A 22,892-nucleotide genomic window follows, 5' to 3' on the forward strand; every position below is an offset into this window, starting at 1 on the left:
GGCTCCTTCCGGGCCACGGCGTCGTGTTGTACACCGGGAGGCGAATGTGTGCATCCGGGACATACAGCACGGACGGGTGGGAGCCGGGAGGTTTCTTTCGTCCGTGTGCCAGAGAAAACGTCTACCTGGAACGTGGCCTTGGGGGTTGGCTTGCTTTTGTTTTTTCTTTTCCCATCCGCTAATTAAAGAACTCTAAAGCACTTTCTCTTCTGGAGTAGTGAAGAGATAGCGAACTCAGCAAAACTTAAGTGTCCGCTCCGAGGGGTTTTTTAGCCTGTTTAGGTAAAGTAAACACATTCTGTTTACACTTGGGTTTTCACAAACACCGTGTGATAACGTGCTACTGTCTTGCAAATAGACTGATGCGGCACTGCGTTTGTTCCTGCGTAAAGCCCCGTGGCACTTGTGCCCGGAGCCTCAATGGTTGCTCTCGCATTTCGCTTTAATTTGCAAATTTGAGCTCCACGTTCATTTCCCTGGAAGACTTTGAACCAAATAGAAGGAATTTGGGAGGGGGGAATGGGGTAGCGATTTTTTTACCCCTGTTCTGCTGGAGCCAGAGAAATGCAGGGGAAGATGCATATCTTGTTTCCAGCCACATATGTGCGTTCTCCACCTGGCAGGGCTTTTTACAACACAGTGAGGTGAAAATCTGGTCTTGTGTGGTATATAGAGGCTATTTGTTGTTGCTCTGGTAGGTTCAGGACGGTGAAACTGACGGTGACCATTCTTGGGAAATGTCTAAGAGAAGGGAGTGTGTGAGCTGCGTGCTTCTCTTTCACTCCGGGCGTACCTGATCGAGTTTGTTTATTTTTTGTAGTTTAGAAAAAGGAAAGTGTGTTTCTGGGAAAACTGTAGTCAGTTATTTCACCGGGCTGTTGGTGCAGTGTGTTCTTAGGAGCCTCTTGACCTAATTCGGTGGTGGCACTGTTTATTTTTTTCGATACTCTTCCTTTTAGAAGGTCTTTTGTGCAGAGCTACTCTGGTTCTTTAACAAAGTGCGATGGCACAGTTGCCTTTTGCCTGAGACTTCTGCCTCCCTTTTTCGTTCTTGTTTTTTTTCTTTCTCAATAGAACTCTTCCTAAAACTCCAGTGAAAGAGCTGCAGTACTTTGTTTGCAGTAGTTCACATTAGCCTGAGGTTTGTTCCCGAAGCCCGTACCTGGTGGTCATGTAAACTGTAAATACTAAAACTGATAGCTCATGTCTGTCAGGCTTCTGGTTTGGACGTTAGGTTTGTTACCAGCTGCCTCCCTGCTCACTTTGGCGTATGTGAAGGAAGTTGTCTGCCTACCTGTGAGGTCAAGCATGGATCTGCAGGCTGTCACCTGTGATTCTTTGTCTTGCAAAACTCATGTAATCCTTTTTTCAGCTTCCTAAGAGAAAGGCAAGACAAAGATCTATAGATATGAACCAAAAGGGGTTCTACTTTGCACTAGAGAAAGAATAATCATGCTGCAATGAAGAAACAAGTATTTTTAATTTTTTTCCCAAGGTGGGCTGGGAGGTGTGGTGTGGCACACAGTAAAGGCCAGCTCCCCCTGTATCCATGTTAATATATCTTGGGGATCTCGTTTTTAGGGACTTGTGATGTTTGAAAGAAATGTGGGCTAGGTCAATGTTCCTAAATAAATTACTTCCCAGTTCAGAATGTAAAGTATATACTTTTAAATAGTGTAAATTCCCCTTTATGCATGTCCCTGTCCCCCCACCAATTTTATTTTTTTTTCTGTTGTTGCTTTTCATCTTAGATCAGGATTTCTTCAACTACGTCAGGATCCATCATTTCCTCCAAACAGTGGAGACTATCTTCATAGTTGCGTCACTGTCCTCTCCAGTTAATTTTTAATTCCAGGTTCCTCAATTGTTATTTGAGCTGGAGTCACTGCCACCTCCTTGGTGATCCATGGCTCATTATTTTTGATGTTTAAGATAACTACAAACTCTACTGTACAAGTAAGTCTGTGCATAACCAGCTGTTGCACTGGACTTTATTTTTCAAAGAGAAAATAGAATACCTTGTTTGGTAGTTTGGGGAAATAGTTAAAAGTTGCTACATGTTTCACTGGTCTGAGAGTATGTTTTAAGAACATTTGCATTCTGCTTTCTGAACCCCTGCCTCTCACAATAACAGCTGAATTTTAAAATTGTTTTGTTTTCCATCCCATTTTAGTTTACTGGGTTTGGGTGGGGTTTTGTTTGTTTTTCTTCAATTTAATATATATGTATTAGTACATAATGTACTAATAATACATAATGTACATATGTTTACTACATAATGGTCATTGTTAATGCAGGAGATGTATTTAACACCTCACTTCTTTTTCATGACAGCCAGCCAGAAAAGCTCAGGATGAGTAAAAACAGTGATTTACACATTCAAAATTCATGTAAGTAAGGTTTTTATTTAATAGTTATAGAAACCTTTAATCTGCATGTATAATACCAGTAGTAACTTGCTTTATTTGTGCTCAAAGAACAGGTAGATTTTCAGGTACTCAAATTACGTTCCAACCACTTGCATCAGGGAATGAAAAAGAAATAACTCATAAATGTCCTTGGATTTGTTTGCTTGAAATTGAAATATTTTAAAATAGTCTTTCCTGCAGATATTTTAAGCAAGTAACCTTGGGAATTTAGCTTCCTAATCACACATAGCTGTGTTGGAAGTGTATCATTCAAGACTTTTCTTAGGCTGAAGCAGAACGTCTAATCTCATGACTATGTCTGTTCTTGATAGAATATTCAAAATGTATCTTACATCTATTGAGAATTGAAGGGAAGATATTAAATGTCGGTGGAAGTGTGTTAGTTGGCTAGGAACTGCAGAAATGGGGAAATTCTATAGGTTTTTGTTGACTCCAGTGTTGTCCTAAATCCTTGAATATTTTGAAACTAGCACACATTTTAAAAGCACTGGTAGCATCTGACTTCATACAGTCAGGGTACAAAGGTATACAAAGAAACAGTTAAGTTGCTTCATGGGTTCTAATATTGTGATATCTTTATGTACAATACTAAACACAATTATATTTCATACACAATTGGACATTGTTAGCCATTTGATAATTATCTTCATGTGTTTTGTAAAGAACATTTCAGTTAGGAGTGCCGTCAACTTAAGAATTTAGCTTGGGTGATAGTCCTCTCCTGAATCAGCAGACAGGTGGAAGTGGTGAGGTATTTTCTTTTTAGTAACTAGAGAAGGAAAAAATAGTACCCTCTTCTGTATTTACTATAGAATTTAACATTAAGCAGAGAGGGGTGCCTGCTGTCCTTTATCCAGTAATCTACTTCAACAGAGATTAAAATTACTGCTGTACAACCGATAGTAATTCCGGTACACTCATCATGTGATTATAGACATGATTCTATGTTTTAGCCTGTGTTCTCTGTGGACGGACAGATGACTGCCCTGAAAAGTATGGAGAAAAAAAGACCTATGTGGAATACGATCTCACTGTTCATTATTACTGTTTGGTAAGTATGTGGAATTGATCTTGGAGCTTGTCTGTTTTAACAGAAAAATAAATAACAAAACAAAGTCTCAAGAATATCAGGAGCAATTTGGGTGTTTTGGTTGTGTTTTTTGTTTGGGTTTGGGTTTTTTTTTTTCCCCTCAACCAGTTCTATAAAGATTGTGTTGCTTGCAGATGGCTTATTAAGTTGTATATTGAGTCCTTCAAAGCCTAGGCAGAGTGTACAAAGTCTGTGTAACTTTCTGAAGTTACATAGAGATTTTATTTTTTTTCCCACTTAACTACATTTTAAGCAGCTGGAAGGAAATACAGGTGTGTTCATGATTGTTTTCTCTCATGTATAAGGCCGTATGAAAAGATAGGAAAAGCCTTTCCTGATGGAGCAGAACAGCTAGAAAAGGGCATGCTTCCAACACTGAGCCTTACGACTTACAAGATGTTTTACTGTGATGAGCTTCCTGCAGTCATCTTTTACATTTGGTCCCTGCTGCTGCTTAAAAACAAACAAATGAAACTCTGTGATTTTACTTAAATACAATGAATATTATATAAGAAAAGAGTTGTTCTAGGAAGAGGCCAGTTAGTGGTGCAGTTTGGTGTTTCTTTGCTAAATGTCTCACATTTGGAAAAAAAAATTATATTCTTAATTGGGTTTGGTATAAAATTTTACATTTATTTGACTGAACTATTGATAAAACTCTTTAGTTAGAAATGATGCTGTGTTGAAATGAGAACTATAAAATGATATTGTAAAAAAATATAGCAGGCATCAAATTGTGAAACTAGTTATTTAAGTTTGTGACGCAAATGCCTTAGTAACTTTAAATTATCATTAGGCTCTTCTGACCTGCCTACTTACTGGATTCTGCTTTATTTAATTCTCCTCTAAAGTGTATTACTTTTCCTCTTAGGTTGCACTTCAGTACAGATACTTCCTACTGTGCTTCATTATCTCCACAGCACAATTGTCATTCACATTAACTAAGCTAATTTAATTTTACTTCCTCTGAAAGTAATTGTTTGACAATTACCTGAATAGTCTGTATATTTTCAAAGGAAAGTATACACCATCTTGATGGATAAATAAAAATAAATAAAGAATACACCATCTTGGGTTCTACTGGGTTACCTAAGACTTTGATGTTATGAAATATTTATTTTCATGTTACTATTCCCTACTGTGTCATACTAGACAAAAATGTATAGATGTTTTGGATCAGTTTCAAAATTTTTCATCATTAAAATGCTTGCACACAAGTTTTGTTAGACTAAACTTCTCTTACTTGACAAATACAGTGTAAGTAATTGTAAATATTTAGGTAGGTAAATGTTTTAAAATACTTAATTTGTTTTTAGTTGATGTCAAGTGGCATTTGGCAGAGAGGGGAAGAAGATGAAGGTGTAGATGGATTCTTAATCACGGATATTAGAAAAGAAGTGAATAGAGCTTCGAAACTGGTAATAATGAAGTCTTTGGCCTTTATAGGTGGGGAAAAAGTAGCTTTTAAGTGTATTAAAACCTGTGGGGTTTGTTATGTTTTCTTGCCAATGGGCAGTGTGCTGAGCCTTCTCAAGCATCTGAATTTTACATTACAGTAACAAGTATATTGGGTTCTTGGAAGCCACAAGGGCTAATAAAGCCTGCGGAAGTTTATTAATATTTTTATTTCCTGGGTATGTTGCAGATAAATGAGTAAGATTCAATTACATGACATTATGCTGAGCCTCAAGCTGACATTATCTGATTTTATAGATGCAATTAAGCTATAGGTACTGGTAAAATAACACATATTTTGGCTTATGTATCACAAGTCAATATGCATAGAAAACAATACATGATCAAAGTCTGTGAAATAACTGTATATCTTTACTCTTTGAAATAGAGCTAAAACACAATAGTCTTGTCGCAGAATCTATTGACTGATATTCTTTCTTACACACTGTTACCACTTTCTGTTGGTTTAATTCCTATAATTTTACTTTGACTTTAGAAATAACACAATATTAACATAAAACAAAATCATTCCTAGAAATGTAACATCTGTAGAAAAAAGGGTGCTTCAATTGGATGTGTAGCTCCCAAATGCAAACGAAGTTACCATTTTCCGTGCGGGACACAAAAGGAATGTATTTTCCAGTTCATGGAAGACTTCAGGTAAATTCTGGGGGTTTATGGGGGTGATTTGTTTCTTCATGTTCTCATTGGATTAGCTATTAATTATAAATGATATCCAGGTTATCTAAAGAAAAAAATACCTGATTTGTGGAAAACACAAAGGACAAGCGGTTCTATTACATACGTAGTGTCTATAAATTCTCAACACTTTTAAGGATATAATTTAGTCCTTCTACAAATAGTTATATTGTTTATAAAATTGAGCATGAAGTCCTAAACTGAAATAAACTGCACAGTGGTTGGGTTTGGGTTTTTTCTTTGCCTACCTCCTTTGCTGTGCCTTTGTTGAAATGGCAACGCTCTAGCTGCCTCTCTCTCAGCAGTCAAAACACACTGTATGCTATTCCATCATGTTTCAAAGCACAGGACTTCTAGATGTGCTTCTTAGAGATGGACCACAGGAGAAATCTGCTTGATATCAGAAGTCTAAAAATCTATTTTATTTTCTTTTACTATCATCTGTCCAGAATCATGCTGTAGTCAAAATACTCTTGGGGGCATCTGGTAATGGCTTTATTCTGCCTCCTGTAAGCATAGTTTGTAGGGTAGGTGGTTTGAAGTCTGGCAGCACTTTAGCTTCTTAAATAAATGACTTGTATTAAGTCACGCACATGTAAAATGATACATTACCAGAAAGCTTCCATCTAGAGCTGCATTTCTTGGCTGTCTTACGTCTTTGAAAATAAGCTAAATTATGAAATATGTCATGCTACTTAGACTTTACAGACTCAATATGCAAACTCAAAATTGCTCTTTTAATGTCTTAACTTTGAAATTAGGAAGAACTTGAGGTTCTGAGGACAGGAAACACATTATGTGGACCAAAAGGTATATGATCTCTGTATTTTGAAGAGTGTCAGTTGCCAACATGCTTCTTCCTTATTAGTGTTCTATTGACTTCCTCTGTTAGATACATAAGTTGTTTAAATATGTTGTGGTTTAACCCTGATAGGCAGCAGAGCACCACACAGGAACGTGCTCACTATCCCCAGCAGGATGGGGGGAGAATTAGAAGGGCAAAAGTGAAAAAACTTGTGGGCTGAGATAAAGACAGTTTGATAGGGGAAGCAACAGCTGCATGTGTAAGCAAAGCAAAATAAGGAATTAATCTACTGCTTCCCATCAGCAGGCGGATGTTCAGCTATTTCCAGGAAAGCAGGGCTTCATCATGTGTACAGTGACTTGGGAAGACAAATGTCATAACCCCAAATGTCTCTCCTCCTTTCCCCCAGTTCTATTGCTGAGTTTCACACCATACAGTATGGAATGCCCCTTTGGTCAGTTGGGGTCAGCTGTCCCTCCTGTGTCCCCTCCCAACTTGTGCACCCCCAGCCTACTGCTGGTGGGGTGGTGTGAGGAACAGAAAAGGCCTTGTCTCTGTGTAAGCACTGCTCAGCAATAACTGAAACATCCTTGCATTATCAACACTGTTTTCAGCACAAATCTAAAACACAGCCCCATACAAGCCACTGTGAAGGAAAATAACTCTATCTCAGCCAAAACTAGTACGTGTCTGCCATTTTAGCTTGTCACACAGCATTTATTCATGAAAAACATATAACAGGGAATTCATTTTGCTATCCTCAAATTTTATGAGGGCAGTTCTTCAAATTTCTTTTGATTGGGAACCTTATATTATTATTTTTAGATCTTACTGTTGGGAGCATAAACCAGTCCAAAAGTTTCTGGTTAAAGAATCTGGAGGAACTTCACAGTGTACAATATGCCTGGATTTGGTTGAACAACTTCCAGTGTACACTGTATTGAAAAGTCCTTGCTGTAAAAATGCTTGGTTTCATCGAGAATGCTTGCAGGTAACACAGGTTCTCCATTTCTTTTTCTCTTCTCCCAGAGATCACATTTCTAGCGTGCTTAAAAATAGTGAAGCAGTTGCTTAAAATTGTGCAAAATTGCTTAGGTTTAATGTAGGCAGTAGGTATGGAAATGTATTATGTTTGAAGGACAGTTGTTTTGGATACAGGTGTCTTATAAGAAGGATTATTTTTTTAATGCCATTAGTTCCCCCCCTCTATGTTTCTGTATGTGTGATGCACTTCATGCCTTTTATTATTTTTGGGAACTGAAATCCAACCTAAGTAGTTGCCTTCTTGCAAGTCATTATGTGCAGAATCTAAATGCTAAAAATGTTGTTTATCCCTCATCAGTTCTCTCTGCTTAAGTCCAGAGCTGGAAAGAGTTATGAGGTTCGTTTTGCAAACTCATTCTAGGTCTGAAGAGGTTGACTGAAAAGGATTGTGGTTTTGTTTATGAATCTGATTCTAGTATGTGAGCTCTTGTCCTTTAAAAGAAGAAAAAATGCTCGCAATTTGCTTCACTGTGAAGTGACATCATGATTGATGTCATCTTTAACATCCATGTCAGGACAATATCTGTGAACATAATAGTTGTAGATATTAAGGCATTATTTATTAGCATCCCGAGGATAGTAGTAATTCAGTAATTGGTTTGTTTTTTGTTATGTTTTTTCCTCCCCTTTTTTTTTTTTTTTTTTTTGCCTTCACCCAGTATCAAGCTTTGAGTGCTGGGATATTTTTCTTTAGGTGCACAGTATGTAATAACAAGGACAAATTTCAGAAAGAAATGTTGAGAATGGGCATATACATTCCAGAAAGGTAAGTAATTTTGCCAGAAATAACTCTTCTATAACAACTTTGAAAGACTATTAGACCTGTTCTTAATTTATTCTATAGAACTGCATCTGTTAATGTGTGAAACTTCAGTTCTGCCTTCAGTGATAGAATTGTTTGGTTTGGTAAGGATTAGCCTGTTTCCTTTTAGTTATGCATAAAAATTGACAAAGTCCAGATTAGTCATCTCAAACATAAAGCACAAAGTTCTGAAAATTCACTTATGCTGTGATTCAACCAGGGACCTGTTTAAAAGATCAAAACACTTCTTAAAACAAAACTTTCACGTGAACGTAGAGGTTGCAGAGAATTGTATTTTCTGTGCCCAAGCTTTTAGATTATCTGAATTTCTGTCCAGACAGATTGACTGATCACTCAGCCATACAGCTTCCATCTTCTTTCAAGGAATTGCTGAGGATATGCTTAGTATAACAACTGCTTCTGAAATTCTAAGTTGTGTTTTCATAAGTTTTCCACCATTAGATGGAGCTCAAAATAAGACACGAAGACAGAATCTGAAGATTCTGGGGAGGTAGAAGAGTCAAAATACTTGATGAACTTTGCCATACTGGCCCAGAAGATTCTGAATTACTTTTTGTGAGACCATTATCAGTGGTAACTTAAGTAGACTGCCAAAACAAATACCCATGTCTCCTGTGAGAGATAAAGCGGAGTAACATGAAAGAGACAAACACGCAGTGAGGTCATGTGAAAAATAATAAAATATTTCAATCAGTTGACACAAGAAGAAGGCTGTGTATTTTATGGTAGTATTTTTGTTCCTAGACCTTTTTCTTTCCCCTCCCAGTTGTCTTAACTGTTGCCTAGAACATTATGTGATTGACATATGTTCATGTGTTTGTTATATGCATCTTTTACAAAGACAGAGTAACCCATTTAAACAGTCAAATACAGATGTAATTACAAATCTTCTGCCTTGTTTATAGGGATGCTTCTTGGGAACTTGAAGAGAATGCATATGAAGAACTACTGCAGTGTTATCAACATTGTGATATTAGAAGATGTCTCTGCAAGAAAGGAAGAGACTACAGTAAACCTGATAGGTATGACTCTTGCAGGAAGGTATAACCTAGGATGGAGTAGTTCTTTGGTGGTGTGGTGGTGTTCAGGTGGTTGTTTTGGGGTTTTTTTTGTTTGTTTGTGGTTTTTTAATTTAAATGCTTTAATACTTTTCAGTATCAGGATTTAATGTCAAGCCAAGACACCATGTCCAAATAAAATGTTTGGTTTACTCTCTATAATCATATTTCAATTCTATGATAAAAGCCAAGAAAACCAAACCAATCTCAGTTATCTTGTCCTGGTTCTCATTTGATACAGAGCTGAAGTAGAATATGTGTATCCACATAACATTTAGACTAGCATGTGCCTAATGCTGCGTATTTTTCATTCAAAGATTAATTCAACAATTTAACTGTTAGAATACATTAATGAATTTCTTTGATTAAAGAATTCTAAAAGTATTCTAAAGTACTAAACTTGGATGAAAATTAACTAGCTGTGCAAAATCAATCTAAAATCAGTGTAGCTGCAAGCTATCCCTCTGCATGCAAATAGCAGCTAGAATATTGCTGACAGCTTAATGAGAGGCTTGAGTGGCCATGGAAAAATGTTATCCTTCTCTACCACTCTACCACTTGCTTATTTTTTTAATAAGTTCATTTTCTGCATTATTTCATGTTTTATTTGTGTTTCTGAAATGTGTATCTTCCATTGGCATGAGTATACTCAAAAGCTGTCAGACCCTCTACTTTGAAGTTATTTCTACAGTACTGTAGTAGATTACTCTCTGTAGACACTAACTTAGTTTTGTACAGATTTGACCAAATGTTGCTTGGTTCCTTCATGGCATGTGCATCTCAGGATTTACTTTGTCTTTATAAGAGTCATACGTTAGGTTTCCAGTATTTGAACTAATACTAGTCACACTTTTCGTTGTATGTTTAAGCAAAATTGAAGAAATCTAAAGAAAAACCTAACAGATACTTAAACACTATCGTTAATGAAGAATCTTACTCAGAATGTGTAAGACTAATCAGATATGCTACTTGGAAAAAATTACCATTTGGAAGAGCTGAATAGTGGATACTCATAAAATAGATGATGTTACTGGCTAGCAATGTGAGGAGAAAATATTGATTGCAAGTATTGTCTTCAAGGCAGGGGAGCACACTAACTCATAGCCTCTTTCAATGCAAGGTGCTGGAACATGGATAGCTTGGCTTTTTGTTGGGTTGGTTTTGTTTGGGTTTTTTTCCTCATTGCAGCCAGGAATTGTGAGTATGTCTTGTCTGAAAAAAGTTCCCCTTGACCATACACTGTGTTGCCACATTGATAAAACCATGCGTTGTTAGTTTGGTGTCAGGATTACACTTACGGTTGAGTGTTCTTTGTTTTACTAGCACTATTGTTCTATCTAATTCTAAATACGTAAGTTTGTAATTCTAGTAAATGGGAAATAAAGCGTTGCCAGTGTTGTGGTTCCCGTGGAACTCATTTGGCCTGTTCATCTATGAAGTCATGGGAGCAAAACTGGGAGTGCGTGGAATGCAGAAATATCTTGGCAAAATCAGGTAAAGTTAGGGACTTCTTATAATGATAAATTTTAATACTGTGTGGTATACAGCTAGCAAATTTACTAAGGTAATATAATGTAATCATACAGGGAACTATAGGAAGCAGACAAAGCGTTCTTTGGCTGCCTCTGAAAAGACAGATGGGACAACTTGTTTGCTGGAAGAACCATCTCCAAAGTGCCCTCGGCACTCACCTGGATCTCAGCACAATATTCTTCGGTGTGTAATTTTCTGTTTTCAGGCAGAAACTGATCATAACATAAAACACTATTTAAATATGAGGAGGTGATGGCTTATTCCATAAGACTTCTTGCACTAAATTGCAAACTGAATAAAATTGGAGTAAAGTTTAGTGATCGAAGTTTACTAAGCCATGGCTCTGTAATTTGCTATTGTTAGTTGCATTCAGTGGCATGTAAACCAGTTTTTTAGCTTGATAAAATTGAATACTTGTAAAGCAGTCTTAACAATTTGGAGGTAACTTTGAATGTTCAAATAGCAAAACTTAAGGTGTTTTTTCCATGTAATTAGCATGCTAGAAATCTAGCTTACAGAGGTGTGTGTTTGAATAATGTTTTCCTCTGCTGTAATGAAAACTAGTATTTTTAGGTTTTACTTGCTGTATCAGTCAGGATTTCCATGTCATGTATGGGGCACAACTAAAAACTAATGCTAAAACCACCACGTAATGGAAAACTGAATTGTTATTTTTTAAAACTGTAGTTCAGGCACTGGTGAACATACAAATGAGATTTGGTTCTGAAATAGGGGAAAACTATGTTGCTACCTTCAAGTAAGTGGTGTTTATGCATTCTTCAGTTGTATCTTCTTTTCAAAATACTATTTTGGATTATAGCTCACCAAAGATGATGTGCCAGAACAACTTGTCAACCTGCTCACACTTAGAACTTCCAGCATCCAACGGAGTGAGGATGTCCCTGTCTCCACTGACGTCAAACAGGAACTGGTCCCTGAGGAAAAAGTATTTTTTTCTATTTTTCCTATGTTGAAGAGTAATCTAGCAGATCGCTTTATACTGTATTTCCTACAGAACATGAGGGGGGGTATATATATAGTGATTATATATATTTGAATGTGTGTGTGTGTAGTCACTGGAAAAATGGAAGGAGTACATGGAAGAGTTGAAATCGTAACTTAATAAAAGCTTCTGTTTTTAAATGCTAGAGGAGGGTGAGGAGAAAAGAGTGATACCTATTGAGAATTTTTAGGTTTGGTAGTGAGGGGATCAAAACCCAGAAATGCATATTTGCCCTTGTGAACAATAGCTAGCTAGTCTTTAGAAAAGGGGGAATAAAAAGAATCCTAATTATGCTCTTCAAATTAGACATGCCCTGAATTTTCAGTGGTTTGGCATTTGTGCTGTAGGATTAGTTTGTGATTATGCTAAAATCAGTGGTTTACTACAGAATATTCAGTTTAAAGATACAAAATTCTTTGTCTTGTTGTGAGTACTTAGTTTATGAATTTTATCTGTAACATATGCTGAAAATTCTGATGAGGTAATTAGTTCCAGTAGGTAGAGTTGAAATGGTTTGGTTGCAAATAAGAAAGCAAAGAAGAGGTCTTATTTAGACTGGTGTCTTTTATAAATGAGAACTGCAACATTTCTCCCTACTCATGTATTTTTGGTTGTAGTGACAAAGATTAAATATTAGTGAATAGGTGACAGTGTGTTCTAATTTGGTTGCAAAACATCTCTAACACAAACATGGTAAGCTTTTCAATTTCTCACTTGTTTCACATTATTCACATGTAGAATAATAGTGTGAAATGTTTGGCACTGTTGGTGTAATTGAATTAAAGAAGTAACTATTCATTTTATGCTGTGGTAATTATTTTTACCTCCTTTTTTTTCTAGTAGTTCTTATAAGTACTTTAAAATTTGCCACCACAGAGTTAAAATTTGACTAATCTACACTAAATATTTTGCAGATAAAATGTAGGCAATACCTAAATGTATCAAAGTTTTTAAAGGGGTGTTTTTCTTAATAAATTTTAGGATGTTTCCTGTATAACTGTTCCTAATTATGAACTACAGATTTAATCTGAAAATACATGCCATTTTCTTGTAGGCATTTAAGAAAGGAAAGAAGGGCAGTTTCTAATATACTGAAGGAGTTAAGGCTGCAAGTTATTGCAAAAACTACAAGGCTTAACATCAATGCAGAAAGTATCTGGAATAGTGCTTTAAAAGGATTTAGACAGCACAACTTCAGTCCTACAAACACCATTGAAATAAAGTTCACAAACTGCAAAAGTAGATCAAAGACACATACTTCTGCTGCAAAAAAGCGGCGTTTCTTCCAGTTGTTAATGCGTCACCTTCAGAATTCATCACTGTTTGAGGGCTCTTCTGCAAAGAACTTGTCCCTTGATTTTCAAGGTAATTAAATGCTTTGTTCAAGAATACATTAAGAACTATGTAACTTGAAAGGTGGTTAGTTTTGTGTTGTGTTTTTCAGTGGTTTTTTTTTTTTAAAATCTTCAGCCAGTATGACTGTCAGTTCACAATTATAATCCTGATGGGAAGAAATCAGGTTTTTCTGAATCTTTTTGCTATTCAATTCTAAAGGGAGATGGGGTGTGGATAGGTAATTTAAAAAAATTGATTTAGTTGGAAAAGTTGATGACAACCAAGGAAAAATACAGCATATAATTAGACTTGCAACTTTTAAATTGATGTATTTGTTCTCTACAAGTGAATTTCTTCCTGACTCTCTGTTACTTATTTTCCCTTCCTTCAAATTTCTAGAGCATTATCTCTGATGGCATGATGTCTAAAGACCCAAACTTGGCTTCTTTGAGTTCTTATGCCTCAGAATTAAACGTGCATTGGGTACAAAGTGGAAGGACATTACATCTCCTCCCAAACCTTGATAGTGGCTGAAGAGTTGGAGTAAAAAGAATGTGGTATTTCTATGTAAAAAATACCAGTCTTATTGTTTCAACCAGCAGGAGATGGCAATCCTCATTTGTTAAATCTCCTAAAGAAAGAAGGAATTGCATTACAAGATTTCCGGGGCGGGGGGAACACAAAAAAATACTATGCATATATAGTAAATATTCTTTTCTATTTGCAGCTATAAAAGAGAATCTTTATTTTGAAGCTGGTAAAATGATCGCAGTTTCTCTGGTTCATGGTGGCCCATCTCCTGGTTTCTTCTCCCAAACACTGTTCAGTTGTCTTGTCTATGGTCCTGAGAATGTGAAGCCAGCTTTGGAAGATGTTGCTGATGCTGATGTCGCAGAAACAATAAAAATGGTAAATAAAAGTAAACTACTGGCAAGTTGTTCATGACTGTATTTGGAGATAAGGGCTTACTGAATATAACTTTTATTCAGATGAAAAAGCTTATTTTTCATATATATACACACACACATGTAATAAATTTCTTACTTTCTATCTTCCGATACAGATAAAACATGCAAATAGTCTGTCCAGCCTACAGTCTACGATAAACAACTGCTACGAGTTCCTTGCTGCTGCTGGATGTTTAAGACCTATTACATCTTTGTGTGATAAGGATGTGCTGGTGAATGACCTACTGGTCCACCATGTGATCAAGAGAATCATTTCACCCTTAGAAAGGTTTGCTTGAATTTTCAATATTCTGGATATCTTCCTCACCAAAATACTAAATAATACATTTCTAAAACTAACTTTGACATCTTCTTACTTATTCTCAATTTAGACCAATATACTGTAATTTTCAGTGGATTAAGTAGCAACTGTAGTTAGTTAAACTGAAAGACTGAAATGAAAAACATAATCACTCTATTCCACTGCTCCTTGGCCACATTCCTTTTTAAACCTTCTGAAGAGGGCATATTCACAGTGTTAAACAACATCATTGTCCCAAAAGTGTGGTATCATTACCCGGTGTGTGAAACACCAGTATACACATAGTCAAGGTATTTTACCATCAGCTATTTTGCAAAATAGGGTGCTGGATGGAAGCTCCACGAAGTTCGCAGGCCTTAGTTTTGTGTACCTCAGATAACAGGCATTTCAGAGAGCAAAGAAATTACTTTTCATTGGTCAAGAGTTACCAAATATATGATTAATTAGTACTTTTCTACTGGGTAAATTGTTCTTGCTTGCCATGTAAATTAGCATGCATGCTCCATGAAGAAAGGGGGGGAAAGGGGTGAGGAGCTTTTTTGGTCCTGAATTGAGTCAGTGGTCATGATGTCTCCCTGCCACCTTTACTTTTCATCCAGTTACTGCCATTTCTTGTTAACTACTTGTTTTTCTAGTATTTGTCTGTAGCACCCTCCGATGCAGACGTTCTTTTATCAGTCCTTTAGCACTTCCAAGGTTAAGGTAGTTAGTAAGGAATTCATTGTTTTTACAAAATCTTGTTCTCCTAAGTGATGTTGTTAATTGAGCCGCACACTGTTATCATCATGGCAAATTCCAGTCTTGCTGTGCAACAGCATGAAAAGACTGCACTACTGAATTTCTTTAGCTTATGTTCATTTTTAATTCAGAATTGCTTGAATTTAAAATCTTTAAACTTCAGAAGTATTAAGCATATGTTTAGAATCTAAATGAGTTTTCCAGAATTTGAAGTACGGAGTTTGTATGCCATTAGGAGGGCAATAATGTAGACAAGTGTGAGTTGGCCTACTTAAAATTGGTGCATTGGTGCTTCCATGAGGTAGTGATGACTTCAAATAGCTGGGAAGGTTGCAGCTGTTGACTGTTCTTTTGATTGGCTTCTCACCTTACTTCCACTTTGCATTCTTCAGTTGCTCAGTAAAAAGACATCAGATGCTAATTTTTCCAACAAGTGTAGCTGGGGTTATACTTAACACACTTACGATGTTATCTTTGACAAATTTGAATCAACTGAATCTCCAGAAGCTATGAAAACTAATTTTGATTGTGAGGATTTTTTTAATAAAGTTGAGAATAATTAGTCTTTCAGTGAAGACCCTCTTCCAGTGGCATATTTGACCAATCTGTATCATATTTTAAAAGTAGCCAGTTAAAAGTGAAAGGTGGTAAGTAGCCTGTTTATGGGAAAAGGCTGGTTTCTGCATTTCTGGGGAAGTAATTAAAATGTGCAAAAAGGAAGTACAGCATGAATGTGCTTGTCAGGGACTGAGAGTAAGTAAAGAGTCACTTTATCTGTTAACGTTTTACACCACTGACTGTACATGGTCAACATCTTTATTCTGAATTTTACCAGTTTAGCCTATCAATATCTAAGATATGACGAGTAAACAACTAAAGTGAAATTTTAATTCTGATTTAACATGGTGGTTAAATTGTAAAGCCAGTTGCTCAAATTATTCTTATCCAGTACACCATAACTAGTGAATTTTTTTTCAGCTTACAGAGCTGTTTGGTTTTCTTTAAAAAAAAAACCTTTTAGTTAAATCACAGAAACATATTGGTGTGTAGGTGAGAAGGGACTTCTGGAAGTCACCTTGTCCACCCCAACCCTGCTTAAGCAGGGCCACCTAGAACCGGTTGCCCAGGATTGTGTCCAGACAGCTTTTGACTATCTCCGTAGATGGAGACTTTCTGGGTGATCCATGCCAGTCAGTGCTTGGTCACCCTCACAGTAAAAAAGAATTTCCTGTTGTTCAGATGGACCCTGTCGTGTTTCAGTTTGTGCCCATTGCCTCTGGTCCTGTCACTGGGCACCACTGAGAAGAGCCTGGCTCTGCCTTCTTTGCATACTGCATTCAGATACTTCTACGCACTGAGATTCCACCTCAGCCTTCTCTTCTGCAGGCTGAACAGTCCCAGCTTTTTCAGTCTTTCCTCACAGGGTTATGCTTCAGTCCCCTATCCTAGTGGTCCTCAACTGGGCTCTCTTGCACTATGTCCGTATCTCTCTTGTGCTGGGGCACCCAGCACTGGACACAGCACTTGAAGTGTGGCTTTACTATTGCTGGGAAAGGATCACCTCTCTTGACCCTGGCCAATGGCACCACAATTTCTAATGCAGCCGGGGATACTGTTATCTCTATTTGCCACAGGGAGAAATAATAACATGTAAACACATGCAGACTGCAGAAGCCAAGTGAAGGGTATCCTTTAAGACACCTAATTTTGTCTAGGGATGAAAAATATTCTAAAGGGATATTTGTAAGAAAGAAATTCAGTATGTTCTCACATAAAAATTAAAAGTAAACCATGGTTATATAGTCGCGTATTAGCAAATTTAATTTCTGTATATCATTGGTATTTCAATCTGAAATGCTCCATGGGAACAGATTGTTAAAATGAGAATTAAATGCACTGTCCAAAATAAGATAAAATGGGACTACCATGTACCTCTAATTGACTAGACTTTGATACTGCAGATGGGAAAACTTCATTATGTCTAGTCTTACAGCTTTATAAAATGCAAAGGACAATTAGTTAGTTACTACTTTTTGATCCATGCTTGCTCTTCTTTCCCCCTCTCCTCCCTCCTAGTTTTAGGCAGGGTTTGAGAACTCTTGGTGTGCTAGAGAAAATGCAAATGCATCCAGATGCATTCTCTAGTATATTGTGCCACAAACCCGAAGGACTTTCAGCAGAAACTCTTTGTGATCTCTTTACAATCCATTCCTCATCCGATGTAGATGAAGTTGAAGGTGCTGATTTTTGGATGGCTTATTTGCAAGATGTGGAAAGTAAGTAACTTTTTTACTTTTTCCCCTTCCCTGTTCACGGTATTTAGTTGCTGGTGTGCAAAAAGGGTTTGGATTTTAGAGTTCAGTACAGTAAACAAATGAAGGTTTTGAGGTCACTGTCAGTTCCTCATTGTTCCTTCTTCCCCTCTTCCTTACTAATTATGATTTCTGAAACTTAATCCTAATGACACTTGAGAGCGGTAAATATCTGAAAGATGAGGGTTTTTTTGTTTTGTTTTGGTTTTTTGTGTGTGTGTGTGGTCTTTATTTTATTTAATTTAAAAAAGGCACCCTCACCCCAACCTGAGTGGTACAGAAAAATCCTTTAATCCTCTCTCTTTAGCTTTGCTTTTAACTTATTAGATAATGTGTGTCTCAAAAAAGATGAAAACCAGTGGTCTCTTCTTGCAGAAGAGGTTTTCTTCCCTAGTCACTTAAAATTTTTCAGAACTAACCTAAGCGGGTTTTTCTTACTAACATTTTTCTTATTTGCCTATATAACCACATATTCAGGATATGGATCTGGGTTTCCTGATTTCAGGTTTTTTTCCATCTAACACTTAATGTTCAGGATAGAGGTTTATGGGTAATAGGGAATAAATGATACAGCCTAATCCTAATTGTTCTGTTGGGTTTTTTTAGGTGGTGAGTCTGTAGTGACATTGGAAGATATTCTGCTCTTTGTAACGGGCTCTTTTTCTATACCCCCCACTGGGTTTGATCCTGAACCTACTGTTAAATTTTTGCATATAAGGTATCCTGTTGGAAACAGACTCCTTAACTGCTTAGAGCTCCCTATAACGAAGACATATGAGCAGTTTAAAAATAAAATGGAGTTCACCATCAGAAACGCACTAAGAGTTGAGAGAGAATAAAATTTTTGCTACTAAACTGGATGTTGGAAACTTCCAAATCTCTGCAGGAATGTCTGCTTGAAAATCGCTACTGTATTTTGGGACTGCATACTCTTGGCCTTTTCTCCCAAAGATATTCCGAAAGTAGTAATTTCTTAAGATGGAATACAATTTTCAGATGAAAATGCTCTTTACCTGTCAAAACATCTTCCTTTTTGAAGTTGGCTTTAAGAGTCAGCAGCCTCTTGCAGAAGTACTTTAAATGTCTACTTTTGCTGTAGACAAGCATGAAATGTTGCCAAATTATGTAACATTTTAGCTGTTTCCCACAGGTAAGTATGGTGATAGCTTTACATACTTCAGTAGCTTATTTATCAAAGTCAAATCAGGTACATTTTGAAGATCAGTGCTGTAGAGCTTTGTCTCAAGTAGAACTGTGATGCAGTTCTTCAGTTGTTCCATGTATAGTTTTTTTCAGTAATTGTTTTTATATTGATTTTTCTTTTTTTTGGTGGTGGGGGGGTGATGATTCATATAAGCCTATGAAAGGTCATTTTGGTTAGCGCATTAAAATACAATTAAGGTCTGGAGAAGACCTAGGCAAAATAATAAGGTGCAAGAACAGAATCTGGTTGAACTTGAGTTTCCATTGTTAGACAAAATCTTTGATATTTGCACGTTTCTGCATTCTACTGTTATACATTAGCCTTTAATTATACATGTAGCCAAAACAGTAAAACCTGGAAGTAAATCTTGAATATGTAACAGTAAGTGGTCTTTCAACATGAAATCTTAGAGTTAGACTTAATGTTCAGTGTAAGAATTTGTTGCTCATTAGAACATGTTACTTTGTCTTCCATGGAAGTCAGTATTTTCATAGGTGTATGTACACTAAAACAATTTGTTAAATTAAAGTCAGTCTACGATCAAGTTTGTCAGTGCCTGACACTTCTCTAGCTTTTAGCCTAAACTCTTCCTGTTCAAATGTAGGTGCATTCTGAGCAACTTCAGCTGTCTGAAATATATTTCAATTCTGCAGTATTTTTATGAATAGTAAGCCATAAAAGATACCTACATGGTAACACTTTAATGTTACTAATACTAGAACTATGAAACTAATAGGACATTTAAGTACAATTTTGTAAATGTGAGTAGGTGTTTGTTTTTGTTTTTTTTTTTAATTATTTCCCTCCCTGTCAGTTTGACCACCTTATACTATGTCCCAAACATAGGTTGTGCTATAGATCTATTAAGATAGGTATGTATCAGTATATATCTATATATATATATCCACGTTCTTCAAAATACTGAAAAGCTGAAGAATAATTGTATACTTTTTAATTAATATAGCTTGGTTTTAATTGTAAATACAAGCAGGATTGCTTTACTTTGGGTGCTTTGGCAAGAAGGCACATCCACAATAAATTATAAATGGATAGGTGCTTCAACTAAAAAAAAAAACACCACCACCACAACCAGGTTAATATGGTTTCAGGTTCATTGCAAGTATTCCTCTAATTAACAAATTGTATTACAAAATGCTAATTACGTAGCAGTGTACTTCAACTCAAGAACTGTGGAAGTGGCAGTCAAGATTCACTAAATTGAGGCTATGCTATAAGGGGTTAAAGACAAAAATGCAAATGAGTATTGTTCATTAAACAATAGGCAGGTGTTTTGAAATATTTTGTAAAGGGCAAAAGCTTTTTTCTTCTTGATCTGGGGAAGGTTTTTCTGGTTCTGAGCCAAAAGCATATTAAAGTCCCCTTTAAAATAAATGTATGAGGTCTTGGAGAATGTCATTTGATTGTCTATAAACAAAGTGTTTTCTCATTCCATTCTGACTTTTTTTCTCCAGTAATACTCCATGTTTGTTGTCTTTGAGTAATTTTTAAATGTCATACTGCCAATACCTTCTTTACATTCTTACCCTTCAGAATGCTCTGTTACCATGGTTTGTTGCAAATTCATTTGCATAATGATTCATGTTGTATGTTCATAGTTTTAAAACATAGCAATGTGACTCCTGCAAATAGATTATTATACTTTAAAAATAAGTGGTGTATCCAGTGGAGTCTTCATTGTCTTGCCTAGTCAGAGATAAATGTCTTCTGTAATACTGTGTTATTTTTCTGCATGGGAAGTACAGAACTTCAGAACTAGCAACACAAGTGTGTAATTTCAAAGGACAATTCTTGGACTTTTGGTACCAGCAGTTGCAAGGGAAATGGTTTAGAACTGGGAAGTTATAAACGGCATTTTAAAACCTTCAGTGGAGAAAGAAAGGTAATGTGAATATGAGGCTTCAGAAAGTACCTGAGATAAAAATAGGGTTCACATGTTTTATTGCTTATTAGTTTTGAATTCAGCAGTTGATAGGTTTTATGTGTAGGTAGAACTAATGTCATTTGTAAGTTAACTTTAAAACTCTGCTATACAATGCTCTATCAAAACATGGAATTCACGAAGTCTTCAGTATTGCTTGAGAAGACTTTTTTCTTAGAACTTGTTCTCATTTTCGAATGTGTAAACATTCAAGACAAGTTGTCTTTCCTTTCTTGATCAGCTCAATCTAGACATTCTAATATAATACTTGATATATTCAAATTGTATTCCTAAATGCTAATGTGGAGAGGAACTTTCTCTTCTGCTCATTTTCAACATTTATATAGACCAATCTTAAAATTACTCTTAACTGTTCACTAAAATTCCATTGAATTAGCTGACTTCCAATCCCTCGAAACACAGAAAGGTCTCTTAACTGGAAACTATAAGAGCAATTTCTGTAGCTATAATGACCATCAGGTTTTCAGTTGCTATAGCAGGTCACTGAAGTGTGCAATATTATCAGGTAGTTTTCATTTTACATAAACTTCAACCTGAGGCACATCTAGAAAATAGTTTAGGGATGTTGGTTACTTTCAGTATTTCTGTAACATAAGGACATTGACTTCATCTGCGTTAGCGTGGTGTATTAGATACATTTTTGTAGAAGCTACAGCTTTTACAAGATTTGTCAAGGCCGCAAGAGGACTACTGCAGTCATTTGTGTTTGGCCAAAGAACTTCACCCCACAGCTTTTGCATCAAACCCTGAGCTTCCATCTGGAATTAGCACATCAAATAAGCTATTTATTTTCTAGACTGATCATTTTCTAGTAAACAATAATAGATTAGTATTAGTGGTCTGAAGAACAAAACCAAAAACCAAACCTCAAGTATTAGATATGTTTGAAAAATGAAGGGATAAGAAATTTCTGTGACTTGCTTTCACTCATGCAAAAGATGTTACTAGAAAAAGCTGTTAGCATTTTTAACTGGTTAATGGGTGAAATATAGTCAAAAGGAAAAGAAATAAGTATCAGCTCATATTTAAGGTCTAAACCATTGTGTGCTGCAGCTTTGGCTTTCTTCATTAAGATGATCAGTCTTGGGATTGGAAGACTTGATTTAGAGAGGTATATGTAAAATACAGGGCAGAATATGTCATTCATACATTCTGCGTGTGCATTTTGAAAATGGTATAAAAAATTTTCATTCAAGTAGAAATAAATGACACTGCAGGCTGCAAAATATGCTTTTAAAGTTTATTGATTACGTATTATATGGTAAAGCACTTCAAAGCTCAAGCTTTACCCTTTTTTTACTTAAGGGAATATTGGTTGGGTAAATAAAATGCAAAAACTTCTGAAATATGTATACAAAAAATCATTGTCAAAATATTAATGTTTGAAAAAAAACAATGGAACCTTCTGATTTTGTATTGCATAAACAATGCTCTTTTTAAAACTTACGGTAATTGGAATATTACACAAAGTACAATTTTGTAAATAATTTTAGCTCTAACTTGAACTGCAGGATCAGTGCCAGAAATGTTGCATCTTCAAGCAACACTATACTTTGCAGGTATAGCATCAGTGTTGAAGTAATTGGTAATTGTGGGAAATAACTGCCATGTGTATATTTAAAGTGCAATAAAAAGTTAAATTTCTTTTGGAATAAATATGTAACTTCACTGGTATTATTTTGATGATTTAATGGGTTTTAGCTCTAGAAATGTTACCGCTATTGTCTGTAATTCCATTTGGGGACCTGCATACACCTTTATATTCATCCATAGCATGCTTACTCGGATACCTTTGTATCCAAAACTGACTTGGAGTGAGGCTCTTTCCACTGCAGGACTTGTGTAAGAGCACAGCTGTAATGGTGTGATGAGCCGAAGGAAGGCTGGAAGGCTGCGTGCTGGTATGTGCTATCTGAGGCAGAAGCCAGTAACCTTTAACTATTTTTCTTCTCCATAACTCACAGAAGTGTTAGGTTTCAAAAACATTTAAAAAAAAAAAAAAAGTCCTTTTCCTGCAGTTAATCTGAGTGCCACGAAGCTGCCCTCGGTCCATTTAAGCTATTTCCAGGGAGCATTTAAGGCGATTCTTGGAAATTCAGTCTGAGAGAAGAGTAAAAGCTGTTAATGCAACCTTT

At 36.2% G+C, this 22,892-nt stretch overlaps 1 protein-coding gene across 1 annotated transcript; it reads left to right on the forward strand.

The window, feature by feature from the left end:
- Positions 1 to 3,382: 3,382 nt before the first annotated feature.
- Positions 3,383 to 18,449, forward strand: G2E3 (G2/M-phase specific E3 ubiquitin protein ligase; the record flags this gene model as incomplete). Its single annotated transcript, XM_010013783.1, has 14 exons — positions 3,383 to 3,480; positions 4,836 to 4,937; positions 5,510 to 5,634; positions 7,304 to 7,469; positions 8,182 to 8,288; positions 9,251 to 9,367; positions 10,773 to 10,897; positions 10,990 to 11,119; positions 11,757 to 11,882; positions 12,994 to 13,304; positions 14,002 to 14,183; positions 14,338 to 14,510; positions 17,358 to 17,557; positions 18,200 to 18,449. Coding segments are annotated over 14 exons (2,195 nt in total), but the record flags the coding sequence as incomplete, so codon positions are not given.
- Positions 18,450 to 22,892: the final 4,443 nt, after the last annotated feature.

This window comes from Nestor notabilis, unplaced genomic scaffold, assembly GCF_000696875.1.
Source record: "Nestor notabilis isolate BGI_N333 unplaced genomic scaffold, ASM69687v1 scaffold10154, whole genome shotgun sequence".
Lineage (NCBI taxonomy): Eukaryota > Metazoa > Chordata > Aves > Psittaciformes > Psittacidae > Nestor > Nestor notabilis.